Source organism: Impatiens glandulifera, chromosome 2, assembly GCF_907164915.1.
Source record: "Impatiens glandulifera chromosome 2, dImpGla2.1, whole genome shotgun sequence".
Classification (NCBI taxonomy): domain Eukaryota; kingdom Viridiplantae; phylum Streptophyta; class Magnoliopsida; order Ericales; family Balsaminaceae; genus Impatiens; species Impatiens glandulifera.
Window position 1 is genome coordinate 40,396,700 of NC_061863.1, and position 25,732 is coordinate 40,422,431.

General features: G+C 32.4%; 2 protein-coding genes across 2 annotated transcripts; both read left to right on the forward strand.

The window, feature by feature from the left end:
• Positions 1-49: 49 nt before the first annotated feature.
• On the forward strand, positions 50-2,238 carry LOC124924669 (crooked neck-like protein 1). Its single transcript, XM_047464675.1, has 7 exons — positions 50-566; positions 665-737; positions 990-1,134; positions 1,277-1,495; positions 1,583-1,751; positions 1,841-2,036; positions 2,115-2,238. Exons 1-7 carry the CDS (start codon positions 50-52, stop codon positions 2,236-2,238), a joined length of 1,443 nt encoding a protein of 480 aa, XP_047320631.1.
• A 20,852-nt stretch (positions 2,239-23,090) lies between these two features.
• LOC124924670 (crooked neck-like protein 1) lies at positions 23,091-25,288 on the forward strand. The gene is made up of 7 exons (XM_047464676.1): positions 23,091-23,626; positions 23,716-23,781; positions 24,024-24,168; positions 24,311-24,529; positions 24,617-24,785; positions 24,875-25,070; positions 25,159-25,288. Exons 1-7 carry the CDS (start codon positions 23,091-23,093, stop codon positions 25,286-25,288), a joined length of 1,461 nt encoding a protein of 486 aa, XP_047320632.1.
• Positions 25,289-25,732: the final 444 nt, after the last annotated feature.

Below are 25,732 nucleotides of genomic sequence, written 5' to 3' on the forward strand. Positions count from 1 at the left end.
ATCTATAATTTTTGACATGCATGGGCTAAATTTTGATTCAACGAAGAATATGGGAGGGAATAACAAGGAATCAGACCCTTCCTTAGGTTTTCTTACTAAGAAGGACACTGAAGTTAAGCTTCCTCGTCCCACCCATGTGAAGAATAAGACTCCTGCCGCGATTCAGATCACTGCGGAGCAGATTCTCCGTGAAGCACGAGAAAGGCAAGAGCTTGAAATCCGACAAATCCGCCGCGTCCGATTGAACGACAGCGTTTGGATCAAGTACGCTCAATGGGAGGAATCGCAGAAGGATCACATCCCAAAAGGGCGTGCAGAAGACCTGTATAGAAAATTTGTATCTTTTGAGAAGCAATACGGTGATAAGGATGGTATAGAGGATGCCATTGTTGCGAAGAGAAGGTTTCAGTACGAGGATGAAGTGAGGAAGAACCCAATGAAGTACGACACGTGGTTTGATTACATTAAGTTAGAAGAAAGCGCAGGAAACAAAGATCGAATTCGCGAGGTTTACGAGAGATCTGTCGCCAACGTTCCTCCAGCTGAAGAGAAGCGATATTGGAAGCGTTATATATATTTGTGGTATGAATGAAACATGAAACTCCATCATATTCCAGTTCATATTTTCTTATCTGTTTTGTTTTGATTTGATTTCTTAATTTCTAATTCAGGATTAACTATGCTTTATTTGAAGAACTTGATGCACAAGATATCAGCCGGACTAGAGATGTATACAGGTAAGTTTTACTTTGGGCTTATGCTTAGAATTGTTCTAAATTCTTCTAAAGGAATTTTATTAAGATGAGTGACAGAGAAAGGGAATTTGGTGAGGGAATAACTTGGCATCACCTTCATTGGTTGGAAAATGTAAAAGTGGGAGAAAAAAGAGAAAATAGAGAAATTATTTGATTTTTTCATCGAATAAGATTATGTCAAGTCATTCCCTCACCTAATCATTTCTCTTTTATTAATGAAAGTCAATTTTGCAGGGAATGTCTTAATTTAATTCCACATGCAAAGTTTTCGTTTTCTAAAATTTGGTTAATGGCTGCTAAGTTTGAAATAAGGCAACTCAACCTGAAAGCTGCCAGACAAATCCTTGGAAACGCCATTGGAAGATGCCCGAAACATAAAGTGAGTAAGCATCCATTTGATTTGTATCATTTATAAAACATACTTAGCTTGGTTGGTTGATTGTTAAAGTGATTGGGGTGGGATAACCCATGCATTTAGGAGCTTAGAATTTTGATATGAATTTGCATTTTCCCGGAAACAGATATTCAACAAGTACATCGAGATAGAACTAAACCTTGGAAACATTGATCGATGTCGAAAGCTATATGAAAAGTATTTGGAATGGTCCCCCGAGAATTGCTACGGTTGGATAAAGTATGCAGAGCTAGAGAAAGACCTAATTGAAACCGAGAGGGCTAGAGCTATCTTTGAGCTTGCAATTGCTCAACCAGCTCTCGATATGCCTGAAGCTCTATGGAAGGTAAATAATAAATTCCTTGTTCTTTTTTGAAACTTGAAAGTCATATATAGTATAATATACTAATTTTTGTGTATCACTTGTATGCAGAAATACATTGACTATGAAATATCACAAGCAGAATTTCAAAGAGCTAGAGAACTGTACGAGAGGCTTTTGGATAGAACAAAACATGTTAAGGTTTGGATTAGTTATGCTGAATTTGAGGCTTCTGCTGTGGAAAACCTGGACTCAGCCAAATGCCTTGAACGGAGGAGAGGTAAGCAACAAACAAACAAACAAACCAACCAATGCTGAATTGTGTGTTTTGTTGGTTTATATTTATATATCTTCCCTTGGAATTTTCAGGAATATTTGAGAGAGCCATAAACCATTTTAGAACCTCAGCCCCGGAACTGAAAGAAGAGAGAGCTATGCTGTTGGAGAAGTGGTTGGTTGTTGAACGCAAATTTGGAGATTTGGGCGATGAGAGTTTAGTCCGTTCGAAGATGCCCAAGAAACTAAAGAGGAGACGGCAGATAGGAGCGGAGGATGGTCTCGAAGGGTATGTGTTTGTTTTGTTTTGTTTTTGCTTGTTCTCGGTAGAAGATATGAGGAATAATATTGGTTTAAAAATGAACAGATACGAAGAATACATTGACTATTTGTTCCCAGAAGAAACACAAGCACCAACTCTGAAGATTCTTGAAGCTGCGTACAAATGGAAAAAGCAGAAGCAGTCAGCCAACGATGAAGAAGAAGATTAGTTCCCTGTTTCTTTCTTTTTTTAATGTTTTGTGATCACCGTGAATCTCTGTAATTGACCATGTTGTACTAAAGGGCAGTTGTTTCTTTAAGAAAGAAATAAAATATAGATAGAATTATTTTAGCCGTAAATAAGTTTTGGCTATTTTCCTTGATGAGAATGTGTGGTTACAATACATGATTAAATACATAATATAATGATCAATAAATATACATACATTAATCAATGCGACCTTTGATATACTCAAGTAAAGTAACTACAGATAAATTAACTCTTGTGATTAATTTCTGTTGTTGATACCGATGAAGAGTTTTGTTGTTTAACATCCTCCCGCAAGCGAAACGGTGTTGCACAGACTGTGAGCTTGTCACGAAAAAGTGAAAAGCATTTAGATGAAAGACCTTTAGTAAGGATATCTGCAATCTGATCACGAGTTGATATGTATTGAATGATAAGTGTCTTACGAGCAACACGTTCACGAACAAAATGAAAATCAATCTCATTGTGTTTGGTACGAGCATGAAAGACAGGGTTTGCAGAGAGAAATGCAGCACCAATGTTGTCACACCATAGAATAGGAGGACGATTCAGATTGACGTGAAGTTCTCCTAGAAGAGATTGGAGCCAACAAAGTTCAGCAGTAGCATGAGCCAAGGCACGATATTCAGACTCTGTACTAGAACGAGCAACAACCTGTTGCTTTTTGGAATTCCAGGAAATGAGATTGTCTCCAAGAAATACACAATATCCAGTGGTGGATCGACGATCATCAGGACATCCGGCCCAATCAGCATCAGAATATGCTGTAAGAGAAAGTTGTGACGATGACCGAATTTGTAATCCATGATACGGTGTATGCCGAAGATAACGTAATATTCGTTTTACAGCTGCCCAATGAGTAGTGGTGGGAGAGTGCATAAACTGACACGCTCGATTAACTGCAAAGGCGAGCTCAGGACGTGTGAGAGTAAGATATTGAAGAGCGCCAACAATACTTCGATAGAGAAGTGGGTCACTCAAGGGTTCACCATCATGTTTGGAAAGAGAAGACCCAGTGGCAACAGGAGTGTGAAGTGGCTTTGCATCCACCATATTAGCTCTCTTAAGGATTGTGGAAATATAATTAACTTGACTAAGAAACAAACCGGTGGGAGTTCGAGTAGCTTCAACTTCAAGAAAATAATGAATATCACCCATGTCTTTAATAGGAAATAGTTTACACAGTTTAGATATCGTAGACATAAGATGGGGTGAAGAGTTTCCCGTAAATATAATATCATCCACATAAACTAGTAGATAAGCCAAAATATCGCCTTTGTGATAAATAAAAAGCGATGTATCGGATTTGGATTCAATAAAGCCAATGGATAATAAAGCCCTACATAATGTGGAGTGCCAAGTACGCGGGGCTTGCTTTAGTCCATAAATGGCCTTTTGTAGACGACATACATGATGTGGAAAATCAGGATGTATAAATCCAGGCGGTTGAGCCATATAAACTTCTTCAAGTAATGTGCCATGAAGAAAAGCATTACTCACATCAAGTTGGTGGATAGGCCACTGTCGTGTAACAGCGAGTGAGAGAATGGTTCGGATAGTAGTTGGTTTGACAACCGGACTAAAGGTTTCCTCATAATCAATTCCAGATTGTTGATGAAAACCTTTTGCAACAAGTCGTGCTTTGTGTCGTTCAATTGACCCATCAATTTTCCGTTTAAGTTTAAAAACCCATTTGCATCCAACCACATTGCGAGCCTGAGTTCGCGGAACAAGAGTCCATGTGTTGTTCTGTAGTAGTGAATTATACTCAGATGTCATGGCAGCCCTCCAAGCAGGGTCTTTATTAGCCGATGAAACACATGTAGGTTCAACACTAGAGGCAAAGTTAATATTTAAGGAATGAATCCGGTTTTTGGCTCGAGTGACCATGGGATGAATGGAGCATGTAGGGGCACGAACAGGTGAAGTACGAGGAAGAGGATTTCTAGGAATAGGTGTGGATTCAACCAATGTGGGAGTAGATGAGTTAGAAAAAGATTGAGGTGGGGTAGTGATTGGATTAATTGGATTATTAGGAGGGACAGATGTGGTAGGTGTGGTAGGTGTGGTTGGTTGTGCAGTAATAACGGTTGAGGTTGTAGATGGAACAGAATATGTGAGGATAGATAACGATGGTTGTTGGGTTGTGTGAGTAGGTGCCGAAGGTGATATTGTAGAAAAGGGAAATATTTGTTCATTGAAGGTAACATGTCGAGAGATGTATATACGACCGGTTGGTAGGTGGAGACATTTATAGCCTTTGTGAACCGAGCTATACCCAAGAAAAATACATCGGGTGGACCGAAAATCCATCTTGTGTTGGTTGTAGGGTCTTATAAGAGGGTAACAAGCACACCCAAAAGTCTTCAAAGAAATATAGTCAGGCACACACCGAAATAATATTTCATATGGAGAGCGATGATCTAGAGAAGGTGATGGTTGTCGGTTGATAAGATATATTGCAGTGAGAGACGCATCATCCCAATATTGAGGAGGTACTGATGCATGTGCCCTTAAGGTGAGGCTAATCTCAGTGATATGCCGTAATTTTCGTTCAGCAACTCCATTTTGTTCGCTCGTATATGGGCACGAGAGTCGGTGCTGTATACCATGAAGTTCTGTCAATGAGCCAAGATTACGATATTCTCCACCCCAATCAGTCTGAAGCATTTTTATACTCCGGTTGAATTGGTTTTCAACAAGTGCCTTAAATTTCACAAATATAGATAACACATCCGATTTCTTTTGAAGTGGGTATAACCACGTATACCGACTATAATCATCAACAAAAATAACCATATAACGAAAACCATTTGTAGAGAAAACGGGAGCCGGTCCCCAAACATCAGAATGAATTAAATCAAGTGGAGCAAAAGTTTTTGATATAGAAATTGGAAAAGGTAATTTGTGAGCTTTTCCAATCTGACATGCTTCACAAACATTAAAGTTCTTGTTTCCTAACATAGGTAACTGAAAATGAGAAATAACATAAGATGTGGTGGCAGCACAAGGGTGTCCAAAACGATGATGCCAAGTAGACGCTGAAGCTCGAGAGGTTGTAAGAGCATGTTTAGGGATTGTTGATGGAGAAATATAGTATAACCCGTCTTTAAGTCTGCCTCATGAACTTCCATCTTCGTAGAGCGATCCTTTACCAAACAGTAAGAAGGATGAAATTCAAAGAATACATTATTATCAGCGGTAAATCGAGCAACACTCATCAAATTCTTGACAATTTGTGGAACATGCAAAATATTCCGTAGATGTAGAGTTTGATTTCCACTATTAATAATAGAATTGCCAATGTGAGATATGGATAGAGGGTTACCGTTACCAACTGAAATCCGTTCAGTACCTTGATATGCCGAGTGAGTTTGGAGATTTTCTAAGTCAGCCGTAATATGATCAGTAGCACCCGAGTCTGGATACCAAGCAGGATCTGAGATCACTGATGGGCTGGCCATCATAGCTGCAGGCGGAGCCGAAGGTTGAAAGTTATGATCAAACCTACGCCGACAAGTATTGACAAGATGCCCAATACCATTACAAAGTTGACATTGTTGGTGAGAGCGACAATTATTCGATGAATGTCCAATTCGATCACAATTGGTACATTTCGGACGTTGATTACCACCATTATTATTTCTACGACGGTTCCCGTCACGAGAAAATAAATTGTTTCCAAATTGAAGATTATTGGGCCCATAATTCGATCCAACTCGACTCGAATTATTATTTATGTTATTGTTGGACCTATATAAAGGCGTCCCGCTCCAGCATCCACCGGACTCGGACTCAGGTCCATTGACATAAGAATTTTTAGCCATATAATATTCAGAGGATCCTGAATTTGATCCCCTTCCTCGCGGCGATGGATTCCCGCGAGAGTTTCTTCCACCTCCTCTATGTCGTCCGAAAGCAATATTGGCTGAGGCATTGTTGGCAACAGAATGTGCCAGTTCTAGCCGTTGTTCGTGGTTGAGCAGAAGTCCAGTGAGTTCCTCGACACTCATCGGTTCGAAACGGGTGGTTACAGCAACCACTAAGGCCTCGTATTCTGGTCCAAGGCCACTCAAGGTATGAGTGAACAAATCGAGTTCAGAAACTCTCTCACCAATTGCTGCAAGCGAATCTGCTATAGATTTTATAGATTGAAGGTATTCATTCATTGATTTATTACCTTTCTTCTGAGTCTGGAGTTGTAGTCGCAACTGAACCAAACGAGCTCTAGATTGTGTTGCGAACATTCTTTCAAGTGTAGCCCAAAGACGCGAAGAGGTCTCACATGCGTCGCCAACAACTTGAGCAAGAATGGAATCTGATAAGGTAGAGAGGAGCCAACTTATGATTCGCTGATCTTTCTCCTCTCATGCTTCAAACTCAGGATTTGCGACGACGGTGGGTTTCTCTTCGTCATCGTCAACAACAGTTTCTTCGTCCTGTACAGAAGTAATCGTTGCACAGGGGGCTGGGTGGGATTCAGTAACAAATCGGAAAAGACGGTTGCCTTTAAGAACCGGTATAACTTGACTTTTCCAGATTACAAAGTTGTGCTGATCAAGTTTAACAGAGATCGATTGAAGAAAGTTAGGAAACAACTGATTTTTGTTTGAATCAGCCATAGGATCGAAAAAGAAAGGAGTAGTCCAAGAGATGCTCTGATACCAAGAAAGAAATAAAATATAGATAGAATTATTTTAGCCGTAAATAAGTTTTGGCTATTTTCCTTGATGAGAATGTGTGGTTACAATACATGATTAAATACATAATATAATGATCAATAAATATACATACATTAATCAATGCGACCTTTGATATACTCAAGTAAAATAACTACAGATAAATTAACTCTTGTGATTAATTTCTGTTGTTGATACCGATGAAGAGTTTTGTTGTTTAACACTTTATAAGTGAAAATTCTTTTATCCTCAATTATTTGAAAGTTGCAATAGTTGTATTTAAAACAATCTGTTACCTACTTCAAATCATATATCATTATTTAGGGAATCCAGCTCAGTTGTGTTTGAAGATAATTATTTATTTAAGTTGTATTTGTTTGAGATAGAAGTGAATATTACATTCATTATTTAAACCTGACCTTAACAGAATTGGGAACCAATCCTTTGTATAAAGCACCAATGCCCTCGTATTGAACTAACTGTCTTTCGGAAAGCATCAATCATACCCTTATATTCCAATGGTGCAACTTTTTCCATTCCATCCCCGCCTGTCACGACTGATGCAGCCCCTTTCCAACCGACCATCTGCATCCTTCTTCGGATGACATCTAGAGGATAAGCATAGGTCTGGCCAACCGTACCAGCAGCTGCTCCACATGCAAGCTTTGTTGTGACGCTCAACTCAGACTCCTCAACTAGTCCGAATGGTCTAGCTTTGATCAACCAGTCCTTTAGAGATTCATAAATCACATCACTTGCCACTTGAAGAGAATAGTTTAATATGTTCCAAAATAAACTATAAAAATCTTCTAGGAGCTTAAGATCATATAACATGAAGAAATCTAGTTCAAATTATTGCATATAAAAGGGGTATATAAATTGAAGATGAACCAAAGAGAGGCAACATACTTAGATGCTTCCTCATAGCTAAAGAACTTGACTGCTGAGTTGGGGACTATGCGGGCACAATTAGTGCCATTGCCTAATTGAATAGTCCACGAAAACCCTCAGTTCTCCATATATATATTTCAAACCTTGAATTGTTCCATTGTATTTTATACTATGAGGATTCTGAACCTGCAAAATTTTCCAATACAAAACATAAACTATTCTACTACATGAAAAAGACTACAAAACACCCTATCTTTCTGCAATTGCAGACAGCAGCTCAGATGACAGAGTAAAAGGAAATACAATGTTTCATTATGTAATAGTGTTCTGAATGTCTATATATGCATCAAACATGTCTATTATTATATTGCTTTGAATGTTTCATTTGTCTAAAATGTTTCACTATATCCATCACTCCAACCATAAATAATCTCGAGAAATAAAATAGTTGGAAGATGAATCGTGAACCTTTGCATGCTAGCTAGTTAACTCGAGGAAGCCAAGGAAAACTTGATACGCATTTTTTTTACCTGGAGAAGAATCTTTAGACGCTTCAAAGGTGCATTTTTTTGGTCTATAAGCCTATAGCTGGTGGTGCCCCATTTATGTTGTGCACTAGTTGCTTTGAATTGTTGAAGTTGCCTTGAAAGGGTGTCATGAATGTCAGAAATGAACAACAACTCTGCTGTGGAGGAAACTGTTCTGCTATATTTTTTTATCAGAATCGAGAAGAACAAGATTGTTCCCATTCCTAAAGCAACCAATCAGGTTTCGAATGAAGTTGGTATATCAGGGACAAACTTACAGACTTATAACCATCAAAGATTTGGTACCAAAGAGTCTTGTTCCATTGATTTTGATAATTCTAGTTTCGATTTCCACTTCACAGTCGCTGAATCCAATATAGTGTCAGTGGGAAAGAGTGAATTTGGTAATCAGGAGTGGGCCCATGTGAGAAGGAAGGGTGAGAAGCGAAGGTAGCGAAGATTTCCTCGCCCAGGATCCCTGTCCTTCATGTAAACCCCCAAACCCACCCATGAGAAGACCGCTTACCTGTCATGGAAATACACTTACTCATTAAGTTAGATTTGTTTATATTATCTAGATTTAGGCCGTTAGTTTAGATTATTTGTTTGGCGGTTTGATTTAGATTTGTTATTGTTTAGATTAGATTTACGTTAGTTTGTTAAATATATATGATTTTGTTAGATTTTGTTAAATGAATGATATATTTTGGTTATTGTGTTTGATTTAAGTTATATCAGATTTGGATTACGGTAATTTTGTTTGAGTAATATATATATGAAATGCATTTAGGATGGGTGAGTCATGGATGAGTATTCGGCGTACACCAGAGAAACTGTCCCGGCACGTGAGGAAGATGTGAGAAAAATGATGCTGGAATTGGAGCAAATCCAATTGAGGGATGCAGACCAAATGCTTACTGAAATTAAAGCGGACAAGGCAGAAATGGCGCAAAAATTGGAGAATCTCGAACAGCAACTTGAATTGTTGATGAGGCAGAATCAACCACTCCCTCCTCCCCTCACATCTAATAATTTCTAGATTATATTGTTTGATTAATTATGTATTATCTTTTCTGTACGAATGATTACATTTTTGTGTGTTTTTCTTTCATAATTATGAATTATTATTATCTTTTGGTTTGGTTTATTAATGTTATTAGGGTTTCTTTTCATTTATTTATTAGATTGCCTTTATTTGATAAAATTATAGAACATGGTATATTTTTAACAAAAAAAAGAGGGGTAATCTCGAAGGTTTTCAAATAAACCTTTGGTTTTAAAAAAAATTCGAAAGGTCAAAACCTAAGATTTATTTGAAAACTTTCGGTTTTGTCCATTGATTAAAAAAGCAGAAAAAATTCTAAGTGTTGGGAAGGGTCAAAACCAAAGATTTTTAAATAAACCTTCGGTTTTGTCCATTGATTAAAAAAGCTGAAAAATTTCTAAGTGTTGGGTATGGATCAAAACCGAAGGTTTTCAAATAAACCTTCGGTTTTGTCCATTGATTAAAAAAAGCAGAAAAAATTCTAATTGTTGGGAAGGGTCAAAGCCGAAGGTTTTCAAATAAACCTTCAGTTTTGTCCATTGTTTTAAAAAATTAGAAAAAATTATAAGTGTTGAAAAGGGTCAAAACCGAAGGTTTTCAAATAAACCTTCGGTTTTGTCCATTGATTAAAAAAAGCAGAAAAAATTCTAAGTGTTGGGAAGGGTCAAAACCGAAGGTTTTCAAATAAACCTTCGGTTTTGTCCATTGATTAAAAAAAGCAGAAAAAATTATAACTGTTGGGAATGGTCAAAATCGAAGGTTTTCAAATAAACCTTCGGTTTTGTCCATTGATTAAAAAAAGCAGAAAAAATTCTAAGTGTTGGGAAGGTTCAAAACCGAAGGTTTTCAAATAAATCTTCGGTTTTGTCCATTGATTAAAAAAAGCAAAAAAAATTATAAGTGTTGGGAAGGGTCAAAACCGAAGGTTTTCAAATAAACCTTCGGTTCTGTCCATTGATTAAAAAAAGCAGAAAAAATTCTAAGTGTTGGGAAGGGTCAAAACCGAAGGTTTTCAAATAAACCTTCGGTTTTGTCCATTGATTAAAAAAACAGAAAAAATTCAAAGGTCTTGTTCTCTTTGGGTTTTTTAAAAAACCCATCCCAAAACAATTTTCCAATCAATCACTTCTCAACAATCATATCACTCATTTCATTAACCAAAATACTAAAATACCCTCTATTTTAAATTATTATTTTTTATTTTATTCATATATATCAATACCCTTTAAGTCTTTTTACCAAAAATAATCATCACTTCCTCAAAATCATCACCAATCATTACTTTTTTCCCTCTCTAGGTTTTTTCAAAAACCCCAATCCGAAAAAGGCCTAAGTGTTGTAAAGGGTCAAAACCGAAGGTTTTCAAATAAACCTTCAGTTTTGTCCATTGATTAAAAAAAGCAGAAAAAATTCTAAGTGTTGGGAAGGGTCAAAACCGAAGGTTTTCAAATAAACCTTCGGTTTTGTCCATTGATTAAAAAAAGTATAAAAATTTCTAAGTGTTGAGAATTGTCAAAACCAAAGGTTTTCAAATAAACCTTCGGTTTTGTCCATTGATTAAAAAAAGCAGAAAAAATTATAACTGTTGGGAATGGTCAAAATCGAAAGTTTTCAAATAAACCTTCGGTTTTGTCCATTGATTAAAAAAAGCAGAAAAAATTCTAAGTGTTGGGAAGGTTCAAAACCGAAGGTTTTCAAATAAATCTTCGGTTTTGTCCATTGATTAAACAAAGCAAAAAAAATTATAAGTGTTGGGAAGGGTCAAAACCGAAGGTTTTTAAATAAACCTTCGGTTTTGTCCATTGATTAAAAAAAGCAGAAAAAATTCTAAGTGTTGGGAAGGGTCAAAACCGAAGGTTTTCAAATAAACCTTCGATTTTGTCCATTGATTAAAAAAACAGAAAAAATTCTAAGTGTTGTAAAGGGTCAAAACCGAAGGTTTTCAAATAAACCTTCAGTTTTGTCCATTGATTAAAAAAAGCAGAAAAAATTCTAAGTGTTGGGAAGGTTCAAAACCGAAGGTTTTCAAATAAATCTTCGGTTTTGTCCATTGATTAAACAAAGCAAAAAAAATTATAAGTGTTGGGAAGGGTCAAAACCGAAGGTTTTTAAATAAACCTTCGGTTTTGTCCATTGATTAAAAAAAGCAGAAAAAATTCTAAGTGTTGGGAAGGGTCAAAACCGAAGGTTTTGAAATAAACCTTCGGTTTTGTCCATTGATTAAAAAAACAGAAAAAATTCTAAGTGTTGTAAAGGGTCAAAACCGAAGGTTTTCAAATAAACCTTCAGTTTTGTCCATTGATTAAAAAAAGCAGAAAAAATTCTAAGTGTTGGGAAGGGTCAAAACCGAAGGTTTTCAAATAAACCTTCGGTTTTGTCCATTGATTAAGAAAAGTATAAAAATTTCTAAGTGTTGAGAATGGTCAAAACCGAAGGTTTTCAAATAAACCTTCGATTTTGTCCCTTCCCAAAAATATTATGTTTAAGGTCAGGACCGAGAGGTTTATTCAAAACTTTCGGAAATACCCATCAAAACCGAAAGTTATATATAATCTTTTGGTTTTACCACTTCATAATTTGTTAAATTAATTGGTTTTTCACCTATAATCTAGACTCCTAAATAATCTAATCAAGTGTGTGTTGTTTTTTAAAAATTAAGATTGTGTTTAATGTTAAAATGTTTATGATTGTGTTTGATTATATAAAGAAGTGTATATATATGTTTGTGTTTGATGATTACATTAATGTGTATAAAGTTTGATCATATAGATTGTGTAATGTTTTAAGGTTATTAAATGTGTTTAATTAATGTTGTTCAATGTCATTAGAAGATTAAAAATCAATTAATTTAACAATTTGTGAAATGGTAATTCCGAAAGTTAATGGTATAACTTTTGGAAATACCCATCAAAACCGAAAGTTATACCATTAACTCTCGGAATTACCATTTCACAAATTGTTAAATTAATTGGTTTTCTACTTTCCAATCTAGACTCCTAACTAATATAATCAAGTGTGTGTTTTATTTTAAAAATTGAGATTTTGTTTAATGTTAAAATGTTCATGAATGTGTTTGATTATATAGAGAAGTGTATATAAATGTTTATGTTTGATTATCCTATGTATTTGTGTAATGTTTGATCATATGGATTGCGAAATGTTTTAAGGATATCAAATGTGTTAAATTAATGTTGTTCAAGGTTATTAGAAAGTGAGAAGGCATCTCATACCGTCTTCTGAAGTGGAAGGCATTAAGTGTTGACCAATTGGATTACATTTGGACTGATGTGACGGTAATAATTATTACTTAATTATACATTAATCATTAAATAATTGTTTATAACATTTGAATGTTTTTATTTTCAGGATCCGTTCGAGGCTACTAATGGTCCTATTGACAATTATCGAAAGACCGGATTGGAACACGCCAAGCAGATATGGGATAGATGGCGCTCGGATTTGAACACGGGATATATCCGTGTCCATAAAGGAGACGAGGCGGCGATACTGGCCAATCCTCCACCAGACTACGATCGAGATGATTGGGAGTTTGTGTGTCGCAACCATTTCTTCACGGAAAAATTTAAGGTACGGTTTCATAATTCAAATAAAAGTTGATATTAATTATTCCAACTTCATTTTTTATTTAAATTTCAAAAAAACAGTAGTACAAATATTGTTAACAGGAAGAAACTCAAATTCCCACATCATACGGGAAGTAGACTGATTGCTCAAGTTGAAGAAGAGTTGGTAAGTTATTTGTAATAACTTAATAATATAAAGATTGTTATTAATAATCATTAAATTGAAATTAATGATATTATTGTTCATTATTTGGATTGTATTATTGATACAAATAATCACTAAAGTGACAATGTTTGTTGAAATTTATTCAAGAAAATTTTGAAAGTTAGTATTTTGTAATTTATGTGATTATATTATTTAGCCCAAAGGCTGATAATTAATTGACGAAATTGCGTAAATATTTGTGGTGGTAAACATGTAATAATTATAAAGTCTTATTTATGTGAATAATTAATCCATCAAAAGATACATTCATTATTTGACATTTCTTATTATTAATGTTTGATCATTACACCAAAATACTATTAGAAATTAATATTACTTTCCAAAATAGGGTTGTACATGAGTCAAACTATTCGTGAGCCACTCGTGAGCCGCTCGATCAAAGCTCGGCTTGAGCTTGACTTTGACCGAGCTCGAGCCGAGCTCGAGCCGACTCGTTTAAAATTCGAGTCGAGCTCGAGTTTATATAATTTGTGCTCGATGGCTTGTCGAGCTTTTTCGAGCCTAAGTATATAATATATAATTTTTTTAATTTAATATTAAAACTCAAATAATATATTTTTTCCATCTCTTACTCTTCAAAGCCCATATGAAGGCCCACAATCTATAATAAAACTCTAATTTCTAACATATCTATGACTCTTTATCTAACCTCATCTTCTTCATCTAAGCCTCTTGTTTCATTTTCATCTAACCTAATATCTTCTTCATCTAATGGCATTTTGTTTCATTTTCATCTAATCTAATCTTCTTCATCTAATCGCCTCTACTTTCATTCTTCCTTCATTTTCTCTTTGTAATTGACTATTTTTTCATTCTTCCTTCATTATTTTCTCTTTGCTCACTCTTTTTTCTCTTTGCTCACTCTTCACCTCTTTCATTCTTCCTTCATTATTTTCTCTTTGCTCACTCTTTTTTCTCTTTGCTCACTCTTCACCGTTTTTTTCACATTTAATCTTTTCTTTATTCATTCTTCACAATTTCTTTAGCTATTAATCTCTTATTCTTTAGTCTTCACATATTTTTCACTCTTCATCTATTCATTTTCTTCTTTTTTGTCTTCACGATTTCATTTAGAAGAGGGTTTACAAGTAATTAAATTTATTTTCACTTTAATGATAACTATTGTTTTTATTTTTTTATTTAACTTTGATTTTTTTTACCTTAAAGAAATCCAACAACAAAGAAAAGAAAAAACTATTTTATTGGTGAACTCAGTGCATGAATATATAAACTTAGACTTCGATTATTCTATACATAGGTTGGATGAATATATAATAAAAACTTATTGGTTATAAAAAAGATTGTTTAAAAAAAAAAAGAGGTAAATATTTTTTAAAAATAAATTATATATAATAAAAGTGTATTATATATAATATTGAAAGAGATAAATAAGGTTTAATATATTATATATAATAAAAATAATATTAAGATATAATAATTAGTTTAGTATAAAAAGAAATAAAAATAGTTAATATTTTATTTATAATAAAAGTATATATAATAAAAATTTATATTGAAAAGAGATAAAAAAAAGTTAATATATTATCTATAATAAAAATAAATATTATGGATATAATAATTAGCATATTATAATATATAATTATTTACGGATAAAAATAGTTAATATATTATATATAAAAAATGTTTATTATATATAATATTGAAAGAGATAAAAAATGTTAATATATTTTATATAATAAAAGTATAATATATATACTTTAATATTTAAAGATATATATATTATATATAATATGTTGAGAAAAAAAGATATATATATATATATTATAATATATATATATATATTATATATAATATGTTTAAAGAAAAAAATAATTTATAAGATTAATAATATATATTATAATATATAAAAATAATAATAAATTGTTGTTATAAGTTATATTCTTCCTATAATGTTTGAATCTTATTATATTTGCATCCAAATAAATTAAATATATATAATATCTAATAGTAAGAAGATTAAAGTAAGTTTTCATTATTGATTTCTTATGTTATATATTGAATTTTATCATTTATTTAATTAATTTTTCACTTTTTCAGAAAGAGAAGACATATCAATTGTTGTCGGTATCTACCTCTTAAAGTAATTAAATTTTAGTTATTTGTTTTAAAATTTATTTTTTATATTAATTATTTTTAAGATTAAACATTTTATATTATTGAATGCAGGTAGTACAAGTTGTACGTGTGTTATGATTGAAGAACATGAGTTAAAAAAATTAATATATTGAATGTTCAAACAATTTTTATAGTTTTGTACTTTAATTTTTGAATTTTATGTTTTAGAATTTTGATTAGTAATGGTGATTTAATAATGTTTTGAATTATTATGTTTTAGAATTTTGAATAGTTATGATTGTTTCATATTTTAATTTTGAAATATCATGTTTTAATTTATTAATTTGTATGAAAGTTTGATATTTTAATTTTATAAATAAATTTGGTTCGAGTTCGAGCTCGAATTGAGTTCGAGTTCGAGTTTGAGCTTGAAAATTAAATTTTTGTTCAAGCTTTCGAATCGAGCCGAGCTTGTAAGTAATATAGTCGAGTCGAACTCGAGTTCAAATTTATAAGCTCGTTCGAGCTCGAGCTCGAGCTTCAGCAAGCTCGAGCTCGGCTCGGCTCATTTGCAGCCCTAGTCCAAATACTTGATATTAATGTTGTATTGAGTATTTTGAGATGGGATAAATCATTATTTGAATTTAGTTGTTACTTAAGTTTATAAATGTGAGTAATTAGTTTATTAAATATTCTAAGTGATTAAGGGCTATAATTTATTTATTATGTCAAGTTAAAGATATATTTTTTTTTAGACGAGACTACAATATTTTTTTTGAAGATGTTGAGTTTGAGGGGAGAAATAATTTTGTCTTTAAAAATAATTTAGATCAATAATTCCTATTGTGGAAGATTTGATTTATATCTCAAGTATTTTGACATTGATAAGGATTTTATTGATATTTATGATAATGATAAAAAACCAAGAGTAACAAGACAATATTATTAAATTCATTAAGTACAAACTCAATAACCTCAAAATCAAGTGTCTTTATGACAATCTAGTTTAATTGAATTTCTCTTTAAGGACAATTTATGGTACTCGTTGCATATTTTGATATGGAGCTTCACCAAAAAAAATATTAAGGGTTTTTCAATAGAGACATTAAAAAACAATTTGTTGCAATGAGAAAATTTTGTGTTGAGAGATCAAATTAATATAGTTTTCAAATTAAAGAAATTCATCTATAGACTTAAAGAAGCGTCTCGTTAGTGATACCATAAATTTCACAAAATAACAATTCTCTCTTTTGATTTTGAGATGAATTTAATTGATAATTTGTGTATCACAAGTTCAGTGGGAGTACACGTCTATTTATGGTTTTATATATGGGTGACATTTTGTTTGTCATAAATTTTGCTTGGCATTAAATAACCAAGAGTTATGAGATATTTGAAAAGAACTAAGAATTAAATGCTCACATATAGAAAGTCGGAAAGTCTTGAGAGCATTGAGTATTCTGACTTTGATCTTACGGGATGCCAAAATAGTATGAAATCCACTTCGGGTTATATTTTTCGCAAGCTGGTTTTGTCGTTTCTTAAAGAAGTGTCGAACAAACACTTAAGCATCATCCAATATTGTAGCGGAATTTGTGACATGTTATTAGTAATCAAATTAAGTAATATTGATATCAAGTTTCTTGTTATGAAAGAAATGATACAAAGTGGATAGATTTCTATAAAATATTTATGTACAAACTCTGTGGTTATAAACTCATTGACAATGATTTTATCGCCTAATGTCTTTCATGAGAATATTGCTCGTATGAGTATCATAGAGATCGACGATCTCTAACTTCAGTGGGAGTTTATAGTTTGGTTGTCTTTCGGTTTAGTTATTTTATAGATATTTATAAAGTTTCTTATTCTGATCAGAAATTAAGTATTATTCAGTTCATTACACTTTGTATAATTATGCTTAAAGTATGATCTCACTAAAGTCAAGTAGGACTAGTTGAAAATTGACATGAATAGATCTCCTTTCATGAAATTTTCATTCATCACATTCTTGATATAATTTGTCAATTAATTGTATTGATTTATGTGATCATTGTTGGTTCTAGTTGTTCTTAAATACAACGACGAACTCTTTGGTCCTATATTGATATAATTAATTGATAAAATTGATTATACAAGATATGATTGAGATGACATAAAACCTCAAGCGCATTATGGTTGATACATTTATTTTTTTACATACGTGACCCAGTGAGAGATTGTTGAAATGTTTAGGGTCACTAGTATAATAAATAATTGTGCAAATGTCATTTAATATAAGCCAAAATAATGTGATCTAATGTGAAATTAAGTTTATGGCTTATATGTGTATTTTCCATTAATATAAAGTGAGGATACCTAAATGACATTTCTAATTTCATGAAGGGGCTAAATTAGAAATGACCTAAGTATAATAACTAACTTATTGTTGATTATATGTAATGGTAATTGTCTCCATTTGAAGTACGACCAATTCTCCTTTGTCTCCCCATTAACAGAGAGAGAAATCTATTGACGTATTCATCGAATAGAAAAATCATTCCATATAAGGAAAGTTTAAGGAAGGAGAATAAAGAATCATTCAATCCATGCAAAGTCTAAGAAAGAAAAGATTCATGATTCATCAATTTAAGGTATGTTTCCGCTGCTTTCAGATTTTAATTTCTCATACATTAAATTAGGATCTAATTAGGATAATTTTAACATCAATTTCAAATTTGTTAATAATTCTGATTAATCAAGAAAAAAATATTTTATTTTAGTTTTGTGTACCTGAATAGATTAATTGAGTATAATTTGATGGATCTCTAAGATCTAATTATTATTTGTAAAAGGTATAAAATTTAAATGAAATTCTTGTAAGAAGTAGGTTTTTTTTATATGTAAGTGAAATGAATATGTAAATGTGGAATGTCTCCATTTTAAATTTTGTAACTCTCTTTATCCAACTAACCTTTTTTTTAAGAAATATCAAATTAATTTGTCATGATTTATTAAGTAGGTTAACTTTTAGTTTTGTAAGTATTGATTAGTAGCGATTATAACATTTGTTGGGGGTTAAATAACATTTATTATAAAGTTTTTGATATAATTTGTACCTAATATAAGTTTAGGAACCTATAAGGATTGAAGAAACAAATAGGAATGTATCTTTGTCCCTGGAGTATGGTTTGTCTCCTATAGGGTGTACCTAGCGTCCACGTTCTCGACCACTATGCCAGGGTTTATTTATAATAAATAAACCTTTATTTATAATAAATAAACCTTTATTAGACTTAAACTACTTCTTAGAATATATATAGAGTAATATATATATATACAATACCCTTATACAGTACTTTCGAATAGTACCTATCTCATTTAGAAAGAAAGAGAAAATATTTTTCTCTCTCTTTTATTTTTTTAAGATATATTTTTTCTTTCTTTTCAAATGAGATAGGTGCTGTGTAAAGGTGCTGTATAAGGGTGCTGTATGTATCATTACTCTTATATATATATATATATATAAAAGTTAATAATACTATTGGTCTTGGACTAGCCTAGGGCTAGGTTTCTCGGTCGAGGTGTATAAACCTCTCGGTCCGGGGCTAGCTCTAAGCTAAGTTCCTCGATCCTTGGTCTCGGGAGTCTCAGTTCTGGGTCTGAGATCCTCGGTCTTAGGGTTAGACCTCTCGGTCCTAGGTCTTAGGAGTCTTGGTCCTAGGTTTGGATTTCTCAGTCGTTAGTCCTAGGAGTCACGGTCCCAAGTCAGACCTCTCGAACCTAGGTCTGAATCTTCGGTCAGATTTTTCGGTCCTAGCTCAAGAACATCGATCCTAACTCTAGGTCCTAACTAAAGAACATTGGTCCTAGATTATTTTTATCGATCATTGGTTTTGGTCCGGACCAAGGATCCTCGATCAGATCTCTCAGTCCTAGGCTAACAAGCCTCTGTCCTCAAGAATTGTAGATTTTTTAAATTATTTTTTTAGTTCTAATTCTTTGATCTAAGAGTTTGGGTAGCTTCACAAATCTCCCATGAACATGTTGATCATCATCTCAAGGTATGGATCGTCTTGGATGATGATTTATTTGTTCAAAACAGTTATGATCAAAAATCGGGTTTTTGATTTTAAGGCTATCTTGAAGTGCAAGGAGCTATACAATATATTCCTTATACTAGATATACTTGATTGATACTTAAATAAGAACACTGACGGTTCGTTTTGAACAAATCAAGAACTCAAAATTTTCATTTATTTTGGAAAATTTTTATTTTGATCAAACATGATCGGGATTGTCAAACATGATCCAAATAGTTGTCCAACATCATTAAAATCATGTTGGAAAGCTTTCTGATCTGTGATTCGATCGAATTAACCCAAGAACAACAAACCCGTTTTTTTTCAAATTCAAATTTGTGTTTTTGTTATTTAGATCGATTGATCGGTTCTATCATATCCAAATAGTTTATAAACTATATAAGGATAAATTCACAACCATAAAACACCATAAACAACAATGCGTGTTTTATAGACCAACGAAGGAGTTCCAAAAATCTAAAATTAACACGACTGTTCATTCTTATCTTCGTTGTGTCGCGATGATGAAGACGACCGGAGGCAAAAACAACATTGTTTTAGGCGTGTTTTGGTGTTCCTTTTTAACGTCGTTGGTATTTGGGCGGTCCGTTAGCGATCCAGCTAACGATTGTCTCCTCATCATGTTTATCCCGAATGCACGCATCTTCAGCTGCGGCGGGCTGGATGGAAACACCTAGAGCATTCAATGAGAATCCAGTGCTGATCCAACGCGCGCGGTTGAGACTGTAGCTTCTTCTCCCGGTTTCGGCTACACCGGATTAGAAATTTATTTTTGTTTTAAAACCTTAAGGGTTTGTTTGAAATTGATTTTTTTTCACCATTTTGGCTTTAAATTTGATCTTTTTATATATACACAAAATATTAAAATAAATATGGAAAATATTTTACCAATTTTTTATTTTATATATATTTTTAAATTTAAATAAAAAAAATTTAGATGAAATGGATACAACAATTTATCAAAATAATTTATTTTTGTCTTTTAATTTTTCTAAAATTATTTTGAGTCATTATGTGTACAATATTTATCTCAAATAGTTTTATTTTTTTATTTTGGCCTTAATCCTTAATTAATCTGATTAATTAACACATTAATTAATTCTATTAATTGTTTTAAATAAGTTTTTAGCCACGGAGTTAATTATTTTGATCTTATTTATTTAAAAATAATTATTTGAATATTATAAATTGGAGTGTAGATTTTTAGTACTTACAAAGGTGTAGAATAATATTATTTTAAATCACAAAAAATTTAAAATAAAAACTGTAATGTGATAGACAAGTGAGTCATTGTGTGGTAGCCCCTTTTTTACGTGTAACCAAGCACAAAATTAAGAATAAAATCTCTAAAATACGTTTGAACACATAAAATATTTTCTTTCCTAATTTCATAAGTCGTAACACTAGTAAAGAAAATGTAAATGACGATCATCTCCATCGATTAGTTGTAACATCAATCTGTAATATTAGAATAATAACGATTGGTATTATAATCAATCGGTATTATTCTAATAATATCGATTGGTGTTACATTTAATCGGTAAAAGACCATTAAAAATACCATTTGGTTATAATACCAATTGGTATAGCCCAAAATATCTCTAGAAAAATGGGCGACAATTTTGTCCGCGTTTATTAAGTCATAGTATCGATTGGTTTTAATACTAATCGGTATTAATGAAGTCATAGTTCCAATTAGTTATTATACCAATCACAATTTCCCAATTAATTAGCAAACCCAAGAGCAACTTCTTTCTTCTCTTCTTTCCTCTTTTCGAAACCTTCTCTACTACCGTCCCTTATTGAAACTGATCCCTTTCTGAAGTCGATCAAATTCCATAATCAATCTCCCCTTTCTCTCTTCATTTCGGATCATAAACTCAATCTCAGAGGCATCACATACAAGTATCTCTTTCAATCTCTCCGAATCAATATCTCATTCTCTCCTTTTTGTTTGGTCTAGATCTTGATTAATTTGTTGTATAACATAAGTTTTGACTATTATTGTTTGACGATTAGATTTAAGATGAATTCATAATTGTTGTGTTGGGTTGCATTTGTAGTTGTTGTGTTGAGGATGTTCTTTCTTAAACATTTTTCAGGTATCCATTGTTCTATAGTTTTACATAAGTGACATTTTTATATATATAAAAAAAATTATCCTTTGTGATAGTCTCTTTTGTTTGAAGCTTTTTTTCTGCCTTAAATTATCTACTTGTTGTTGTTTTTTTATAATTATCTTCTTGTTGTTTGTGTTTTATGCTAAACTTTTCTTGACTAAGATTGGTCTGGTTTTGATAAGAATGGTTTTGTTTGATGGAGGTTAGATAGATGATTCAATAATAATGAATACATTCATAATTTAAACTATTTCTGATCAAATACATTTTTGTATATCTATATATATATATGGCTTTGGTTCTTATTTGTTGGGATTGAACAAGAAGATATATATATATATATATATATATATATATATATATATATATATATATATATATATATATATATATATATATATATATATATATATATATATATATATATATATATATATATATATATATATATATATATATATATATATATATTAGGAAAGATAAAATAATTAAGATAAATTAGGAAAAATTACCTTAATTATATGAATGATTTATTTTTTAACCATAATTATATATATATGTAGGGCTATGCAAAAAAACCGGAAAACCGGTAACCCAATCGAACCGATAGTTAACCGGTTTCATTTTAACGGTTTATTGGTTAACCGGTTCTATCGGTTCTAGTTAATCGGTTTTTTACCGGTTAAACGGTTCGGTTTTCGGTTTTCCTATTTTTCTAATGGTTTAACCGGTAAACTGGTAATAATTTAATTATATATTTTTATATTTTATAATTTGTATTAGTTATTTTATAAATAATTTTTATAGAATAATTTTTAAAAAACATTATAATCTATATTTGCATTAAATTATTATATATATTTTTTATAAAGATATATAATAATTTTAAAAAATATATTATTAATTAAATCTATATTACATTAATATTATTTATAAGTTATATAAAAATTATAACATAAAATTTTAAATTATTATTAATTAAATATATATTGTGATTGAAAATTTTAAAAAAAATTATGAATTAAATTATTATATATATATTTAGGAGTGAGTTGTTACGGTATATCTTAATGTTTTATCCATACCTTATACCTTACCTAAAATTTCGGTATGCAAAAAGTGCATACTTTTACCTTACCTTAGATTTTTGTATACCTTATTTCGATGAGGAGTGATAGAGAAAAGGAATTTATAAGAGAAATAACATTATAATTTTAAATAATTATTAATTATATAAATATATATCCCATAATAAATATATATTTAATTAATAATAATTTAGAATAATATAATATAATATATAATAACATAATATATTATTTCCCTTATAATAATCTAATATTCAGAATAACGAGGATTCTATTTCCAAAGATGAGGATGCTATTTCTAAAGACGGGGATTCTATTTCTAAAATTGATGAGGGTTGAAATAGAAATAGTTATATCTTTTGTTAGTCTATAAATAAAGATAGAATTATAAGGAGAAAGTTATATTTTTGGTATTCTAAATTGTTATTTTTCTCTTTCTAATTATCAATTTGTAGTTCTTGACATGCATGGGCTAAATTTTGAGTCAACGAAGAAGATGGAAGGGAATAACAAGGAATCAGACCCTTCCTTAGGTTTTCTTACTAAGAAGGACACTGAAGTTAAGCTTCCTCGTCCCACCCATGTGAAGAATAAGACTCCTGCCGCGATTCAGATCACTGCGGAGCAGATTCTCCGTGAAGCACGAGAAAGGCAAGAGCTTGAAATCCGACAAATCCGCCGCGTCCGATTGAACGACAGCGTTTGGATCAAGTACGCTCAATGGGAGGAATCGCAGAAGGATCACATCCCAAAAGGGCGTGCAGAAGACCCGTATAGAAAATTTGTATCTTTTGAGAAGCAATACGGTGATAAGGATGGTATAGAGGATGCCATTGTTGCGAAGAAGAGAAGGTTTCAGTACGAGGATGAAGTGAGGAAGAACCCAATGAAGTACGACACGTGGTTTGATTACATTAAGTTGGAAGAAAGCGCAGGAAACAAAGATCGAATTCGCGAGGTTTACCAGAGATCTGTCGCCAACGTTCCTACAGCTGAAGAGAAGCGATATTGGAAGCGTTATATATATTTGTGGTATGAATGAAACATGAAACTCCATCATATTCCAGTTCATATTTTCTTATCTGTTTCGTTTTGATTTGATTTCTAAATTTCTAATTCAGGATTAACTATGCTTTATTTGAAGAACTTGATGCACAAGATATCAGCCGGACTAGAGATGTATACAGGTAAGTTTTACTTTGGGGTTATGTTTAGAATTGTTCTAAATTCTTCTAAGGAAATTTTATTAAGAGTAGCGATAGAGAAAGGGAATTTGGTGAGGGAATGACTTAGCATCACCTTCATTGAATGGAAAATGTAAAAGTGGAAGAAAATAGAGAAATTATTTGATTTTTTCAGCGAATAAGATTATGCGAAGTCATTCCCTCACCTAATCATTTCTCTTTTATTAATGAAAACAATTTTGCAGGGAATGTCTTAATTTAATTCCACATGCAAAGTTTTCGTTTTCTAAAATTTGGTTAATGGCTGCTAAGTTTGAAATAAGGCAACTCAACCTGAAAGCTGCCAGACAAATCCTTGGAAACGCGATTGGAAGATGCCCGAAACATAAAGTGAGTAAGCATCCATTTGATTTGTATCATTTATAAAACATACTTAGCTTGGTTGATTGATTGCTAAAGTGATTGGGGTGGGATAACCCATGCATTTAGGAGCTTAGAATTTTGATATGAATTTGCATTTACCCGGAAACAGATATTCAACAAGTACATCGAGATAGAACTAAACCTTGGAAACATTGATCGATGTCGAAAGCTATATGAAAAGTATTTGGAATGGTCCCCCGAGAATTGCTACGGTTGGATAAAGTATGCAGAGCTAGAGAAAGACCTAATTGAAACCGAGAGGGCTAGAGCTATCTTTGAGCTTGCAATTGCTCAACCAGCTCTCCATATGCCTGAAGCTCTATGGAAGGTAAATAATAAATTCCTTTTTCTTTTTTGAAACTTGAAAGTCATATATAGTATAATATACTAATTTTTGTGTATCACTTGTATGCAGAAATACATTGACTATGAAATATCACAAGCAGAATTTCAAAGAGCTAGAGAACTGTACGAGAGGCTTTTGGATAGAACAAAACATGTTAAGGTTTGGATTAGTTATGCTGAATTTGAGGCTTCTGCTGTGGAAAACCTGGACTCAGCCAAATGCCTTGAACGGAGGAGAGGTAAGCAACAAACAAACAAACAAACCAACCAATGCTGAATTGTGTGTTTTGTTGGTTTATATTTATATATCTTCCCTTGGAATTTTCAGGAATATTTGAGAGAGCCATAAACCATTTTAGAACCTCAGCCCCGGAACTGAAAGAAGAGAGAGCTATGCTGTTGGAGAAGTGGTTGGTTGTTGAACGCAAATTTGGAGATTTGGGCGATGAGAGTTTAGTCCGTTCGAAGATGCCCAAGAAACTAAAGAGGAGACGGCAGATAGGAGCGGAGGATGGTCTCGAAGGGTATGTTTTTGTTTTGTTTTGTTTTGTTTTGTTTTTGCTTGTTCTCGGTAGAAGATATGAGGAATAATATTGGTTTAAAAATGAACAGATACGAAGAATACATTGACTATTTGTTCCCAGAAGAAACACAAGCACCAACTCTGAAGATTCTTGAAGCTGCGTACAAATGGAAAAAGCAGAAGCAGAAGCAGTCAGCCAACGATGAAGAAGAAGATTAGTTCCCTATTTCTTTCTTTTTTTAATGTTTTGTGATCACCGTGAATCTCTGTATTTGAAGCTAATTGACCATGTTGTACTAAAGGGCAGTTGTTTCTTTATAAGTGAAAATTCTTTTATCCTCAATTATTTGAAAGTTGCAATAGTTGTATTTAAAACAATCTGTTACCTACTTCAAATCATATATCATTATTTAGGGAATCCAGCTCAGTTGTGTTTGAAGATAATTATTTATTTAAGTTGTATTTATTTGAGATAGAAGTGAATATTACATTCATTATTTAAACCTGACCTTAACAGAATTGGGAACCAATCCTTTGTATAAAGCACCAATGCCCTCGTATTGAACTAACTGTCTTTCGGAAAGCATCAATCATACCCTTATATTCCAATGGTGCAACTTTTTCCATTCCATCCCCGCCTGTCACGACTGATGCAGCCCCTTT

Bases quoted from the DNA above. Each gene is read 5' to 3' on its own strand.
- LOC124924669 (XM_047464675.1), top strand. From the start codon at position 50: ATGGGAGGGAATAACAAGGAATCAGACCCTTCCTTAGGTTTTCTTACT. The intron at 1,135-1,276 runs GTGAGTAAGCAT...TCCCGGAAACAG, and splicing joins GAAGATGCCCGAAACATAAA to ATATTCAACAAGTACATCGA. The intron at 1,752-1,840 runs GTAAGCAACAAA...TGGAATTTTCAG, and splicing joins ATGCCTTGAACGGAGGAGAG to GAATATTTGAGAGAGCCATA.
- LOC124924670 (XM_047464676.1), top strand. From the start codon at position 23,091: ATGGAAGGGAATAACAAGGAATCAGACCCTTCCTTAGGTTTTCTTACT. The intron at 23,782-24,023 runs GTAAGTTTTACT...ACAATTTTGCAG, and splicing joins CGGACTAGAGATGTATACAG to GGAATGTCTTAATTTAATTC. The intron at 24,786-24,874 runs GTAAGCAACAAA...TGGAATTTTCAG, and splicing joins ATGCCTTGAACGGAGGAGAG to GAATATTTGAGAGAGCCATA.